Source organism: Sphaerodactylus townsendi, linkage group LG04 (assembly GCF_021028975.2).
Source record: "Sphaerodactylus townsendi isolate TG3544 linkage group LG04, MPM_Stown_v2.3, whole genome shotgun sequence".
NCBI lineage: Eukaryota > Metazoa > Chordata > Lepidosauria > Squamata > Sphaerodactylidae > Sphaerodactylus > Sphaerodactylus townsendi.
Window position 1 is genome coordinate 7,651,411 of NC_059428.1, and position 5,441 is coordinate 7,656,851.

The following is a 5,441-nucleotide window of genomic DNA, read 5'->3' on the forward strand; positions in this document are numbered from 1 at the left end:
CAGTGGCGTAGTGGCTAAGAGCAGTGGCTAAGAGCAGGTGCACTCTGATCTGGAGGAACCAGGTTTGATTCCCCGCTCTGCCGCTTGAGTTGTGGAGGCTTATCTGGGGAATTCAGATTAGCCTGGGCATTCCCACACACGCCAGCTGGGTGACCTTGGGCTAGTCACAGTTCCTCGGAGCTCTCTCAGCCCCACCTACCTCACAGGGTGTTTGTTGTGAGGGGGGAAGGGCAAGGAGATTGTAAGCCCCTTTGAGTCTCCTACAGGAGAGAAAGGGGGGATATAAATCCAAACTCTTCTTCTTCTTCTTCTTCTCTGCCCCCTTGGCGCTTCAGAGCTCTGTCCTGTGTCCCTCTTGGCTCTCTGCTTCCTGCTCCGACCCTGAATCCTGACAGCAGCCCTTTCTTGGAGAGGTGTTGCTTGGGAGGGGGCTGACCCATCCTGCAGGGCTTGGCTCATTCCCAGCAATGGGCAGCACATGGGAGGGGGGCAGCCATCACCTCCTGGACCCACAGGGCTCTGCTTGGGCCCAGGAAGCGGAAGGGTGGGTCCAAGTGGCAGCCCCCATGGCTTGGCTTAGCCCTGGGCACGGTACAGGCACGGTGAGGGAATCTTCCTTTTGACCCTCCTTCCTCCCTTCTCTTGCTGCAGGGGAACACCACTGAGCTGAATGGGGCAGTCCTGGAGGGGACCCACCCCCTGCCTCCTCCTGCCAGCCCCACCCAGAGCGAGCCCAGCCTCCCCGCCCTGCCTGCCGCTCTGCCACCAGAGCCCACCCAGCCCCGAGAGACGTGGGGTGGGAAATACGAGTTCCTGCTGTCCTGCCTGGGCTACTGCGTGGGGCTCGGAAACGTCTGGCGCTTCCCGTACCTCTGCTATCGCAACGGAGGGGGTGAGTGCAAAGGGGGGGCGAAGAAGCCCTTCGTGGGTCGGGAGTGGGGTTGCCGGAAGGACCGTCTCCTCCCATCGCGCGTTCCTGCCCCACAGTTAAGATCGCAGGGAGAGGCTCTCCCGACTGTCCCATCTACCACGAAGCTCCATCGGTGGGCACACAAGGCAGGGCCTTTTCAGGGGCAGCCTCACAATTGTGGGCAGAGGCGGAGCGCTCACGGGGCATGTGGGGTCACATGTCCCCGGGTGCATGCCAGCTGGTCACATGGGGCGCCCCACACACTCGTCCCCACCCCACCCGGCTGCTCCTTCAGCCTCTGCCTGGCTGGGCCACCTGGCTGGGCTGGGAAGTTTTTGGAGATTGGGGGGGGGAGATTGGGGACGGTGGGGCTTAGAGGGGGAAGGACCTCCGTGGGGCACAGGGCCGCAGAACCCCCCGCCCCCCGGAAGCTGCTATTTTCTCCAGGTGGACAGATCCTGTAGCCTGGGGATCAGCCGTAATAGCTCAAGAGCTCCAGGTGTCACCTGGATGCTGCCAATTCTAGGCGGTGAGGAACGCCCAGTGTCTGTCTGGTGTCTGAAGGGCTTGGGGGGCTCTCTCTCTCTCTCAGGAGTGTTCCTGATCCCCTACGCCATCATGCTCCTCTTCACGGGGCTGCCCCTCTTCCTGATGGAGCTCAGCCTGGGCCAATATGGGGCGGCAGGGCCCATCACTGTCTGGAAGTGCTGCCCCCTCTTGAAAGGTAAGCGCCGGGTGTTCGGCAGAGAGCTATAGTGGTTCTGCCTCCAGTTCAAGCCCTCTCACGCCTTGGGATTGATCGTCCGGTGCAACTGGACCCCCCAGGACAGAGCGTCATCAGTCCTGCAGACAGGTGCCCAGATGGTTCAAGCCAACCAGCTTATTCATTGCCGGGGGCACAGAGTTGCCAGTTCTCAGGAAGGCCCCCTCCTGACTCTGGGCCGGGAGATTGGCTGACCCCAGAGCAAGACACTGACAGATCCAGAGTCCGTTCATGGCTAATGTTTTAGTGAAAAAGCACCTCCCCCATTAGCCCCCCCCCCCCAGACCTTTTGAGGGGCTTCTGACCTTTCCACAGAGGCCCTAGAGTTCTTGTGGCTTTCCCCAGCCCACTTTGTGACTTCCTTTCACGTTTCCAAAGCAGCGGGTGCCTGAGACTTTTCTTCGGGAGGGGGGTACCATAAAAGCCTCAAGATGTATCTAGGATTTGTATTGTCGAAGACTTTCACAGCCGGAATCACTGGGATGCTGTGGGGTTTCCGGGCTGTATGGCCACGTTTATCTGTGCCTTTAGCAGCAGTGGCGTAGTGGTTAAGAGCAGGTGTACTCTAATCTGGAGGAACCGGGTTTGATTCCCTGCTCTGCCGCCTGAGCTGTGGAGGCTTATCTGGGGAATTCAGATTGGCCTGTGCACTCCCACACACGCCAGCGGGGTGACCTTGGGCTAGTCACAGCTTCTCGGAGCTCTCTCAGCCCCCCCCCCCACCTCACAGGGTGTTTGTTGTGAGGGGGGAAGGGCAAGGAGATTGTCAGCCCCTTTGAGTCTCCTGCAGGAGAGAAAGGGGGGATATAAATCCAAACTCTTCTTCTTCTTCTTCTTAGCGAAGAGGCGGGCGAAGCGTTTCAGGAGCCTGCCCGTGGTAAATGAGCAGCCGTGAGGGTGCTGCAGCTTTGGCCAATCTGGCTGTCGGTGTTGTTACACAAGAGCAGAGGCGGAGTGCTCCTAGGGAGCTGTGGGTCACATGTCCCCAGGTTTACGGCAGCTGGTCACATGGGGGGGCGCAGAATCGCTCCCCTTCGCTCCTCCCCTTGGCCTGGCCCTGCCAGGCTGCTCCTTCAGCCGGCCTCGAGCAGTCTGGCGGGGCGGGGTCAAGGGGTGGCACACAGCAGGTAAACGGGGTGGGGAAGGGCACAAAGTTGGGGGGGTTGTGGGGGGCGTCTAGAGCAGGTGTTGCCCCAGGCGCCATTACCCCCCCCCCCCGCAGAAAAGGCTGACCTCCTTCCTCTCCCCGCGCAGGGATCGGGATCGGGATGCTGCTGGTATCCTCGCTGGTCTCGCTCTACTACAACGTCATCATCAGCTGGACTTTCTACTACCTGGGCATGTCCTTCCAAAGCCCCCTGCCGTGGTCCTGTGACGCCCCGCAGAACGCCCACCTCTGCCAGGCCCAGGTGCTTCTGGGATGCTGCTGGTGGGAGGGGGGTGCCCAGGAAGCCGGAGGCGCTGGGAGAACGGGGGGGAGGTGCTGCCTCCAACAGCAGCCCAGCTCTGTGTGTTTCCATGCTGAGAGTCACATCTGTCCTGGGTGGCGGTCCCAGCTCTGGGTTGGGAGATTCCTGGAGATTTGGAGGTGGAGCTTGAGGAGAGGGTGGGACCTAAGCAGCGTGTGAAGCCATCGAGTCCGCCCACAAAAGCAGCCATTTTCTCCCGGGATCTCTGAGACTAGTTGTAATTCTAGGGCAGTGGTGGCGAACCTTTGGCACTCCATATGCAATTGGCCATGCTGGCAGGGGCTGATGGGAATTGTAGTCCATAACATATGGAGTGCCAAAGGTTCGCCACCACGGTTCTAGGGTATCTCCTGGCCACACCTGCTAACCTGTTTTCCTGCTCGTGTGCATTTCAGAACGTATCACTGGGAAATGCCTCCCGGATCAGCGCCAGTGAAGCTTTTTGGAAGTGAGTCCCTGCAATGTATTGTTAAGTCTCTGAGTGAGTCTCTGCACCTTGGTTCTGAATGGGTGCTTCTGCTCCGGGGGCTGTGGGGATATCAGTCTGCAAGCAGCCAAGCCCGGGCCAAAAGTTCCTTCAGGGTGGGGAAGGGGGGCATTTGACTTGCGGCCAATGTAGGGAGGGGGTCCGGGTGTGAGACGCTCTTCACATGCTGAATGGATGTTTTGTTCTGACCGCTGTGCTCAGAGCAGGGGCTGCGATGTCTCTTGGTGTAGCCCCGCCCGAGAAAACACAGCATCAAATTCTGGCCCACCTTGGCTGCCAGGGCTGGTAGGGTTCCTTTTATTCCTGCCTAAGTTCTGGCATCTTCAGAAATGAATGAGCGAGGGGTCTTCCTCCCCAGGGGCTGCTCTCCTTGGGGCTTCGAGGTGCAAGTGAAGAGCCACGTGGTGCAGGGGCTAAGAGCAGGTGGACTCTAATCTGGAAAACTGGGTTTTGATTCCCCACTCCTCCACCTGAGCAGCAGAGTTTAATTTGTTGAAGTGGGTGTGATTCTCTGCTCCTCCACATGAATCCTACTGGGTGACCTTGGGCTAGTCACAGTTCTCTCAGGACTCTCTCCTGAGAACCCCACCTGCCTCAGAAGGGGTCTGTTGTGGGGAGAGGAAGGGAAAAGGTGCATGTAAGCCACCTTGAGTCTCCTTACAGGAGAGAAAGGTGGGGTATAAATCCAAACTACTACTCCCCCTGCCCCCCTCCTCCTCCTTCTAGAGCACATGTGTCAAACTCGCGGCCCTCCAGATGTTATGGACTACAGTTCCCATCATCCCCTGCCAGAATGACACCTGTGTTCTAGGGCATTTTTAAGCACATATTTAAAAAGTGAGATCTCACCCTAGAGCAGTGGTGGCGAACCTTTGGCACTCCAGATGTTATGGACTTCAATTCCCATCAGCCCCTACTAGCATGGCCAATTGGCCATGCTGGCAGGGGCTGATGGGAATTGTAGTCCATAACATCTGGAGTGCCAAAGGTTCGCCACCACGGCCCTAGAGCTTGACACACACACACACACACACACCCTTGCTTCTGAGACTTGGGCAGATTTGTCTCCACCATGTGGCAAGATGGAGGTACAGCCCTGGATTTCTTATGGCCACGGTTTGTGGCTCAGCCTCTCCGCGTCAAACAGGTGGGAAAGAGCCACAGGGGTTTCTTGATGCTTGGCACATTACTGCCTTTAGGAGCCCTGACCAGTGAAGCAGCACGGAGTTCAGGAAGTCCCCCGGTGGTGGAAAGGGTGCTTGAATGGGTGTGCGTACTCGTGCACGCATGTGCAACAGCTTAGAGCAGCAAATGGTGTTGTTGTTGTTGTGTTCTTCTGATGAAGGTTGTGAGGCTGACACAGCCCTTCCTCCCAGCAAATTCTGGCTGGTGTCCAGGCAGAGGAGGGCTCGACGTGGGAAACGGGCTGGGTTGTGGGATGTCGTTCTACCTGCCGCGAGAGTCTCCAGCACTTTCCTTTGTGCTTTCCAGCGAGCAAGTGTTGGGGGTGGTGCACAGCTCTGGCCTCGGTGATCCCGGCCCAGTGAGGTGGCCCCTCGCTCTGTGTCTGTTCCTGGCGTGGCTGCTCATCTTCCTGTGTGCGCTGAGGGGGATCCGCAGCTCGGGCAAGGTGAGGGTCTCTTATGGAGCCGGTGGCGATCTTTTCTCTCCTGCCCGTAGCGTTCAGAACTTGCTCAGGCTCTGGCTTTGGTGGACTGCCCAGTGGAGGGAGCCTCCAGCGTCCCCACACCCGTCGGCCTCGCTGTTTAGTGCAGCCCTGCTCTGCCTGTTTCTGACAACTGCAAATGTCTC

General features: G+C 58.5%; 1 protein-coding gene across 1 annotated transcript in view; it reads left to right on the forward strand.

Annotated features, from left to right (window-relative positions):
- Positions 1-717: 717 nt before the first annotated feature.
- Positions 718-5,441, forward strand: part of LOC125431220 (sodium-dependent proline transporter-like) — a 24,371-nt gene continuing 19,647 nt past the window's right edge. Inside the window, exons 1-5 of the mRNA XM_048493979.1 lie at positions 718-892; positions 1,503-1,634; positions 2,928-3,082; positions 3,538-3,590; positions 5,121-5,259. Of these exons, the coding sequence (XP_048349936.1) occupies positions 1,529-1,634; positions 2,928-3,082; positions 3,538-3,590; positions 5,121-5,259 (453 nt within the window). The 5' untranslated portion in view covers positions 718-892; positions 1,503-1,528. The remainder of the gene's footprint in view (positions 893-1,502; positions 1,635-2,927; positions 3,083-3,537; positions 3,591-5,120; positions 5,260-5,441) is intronic.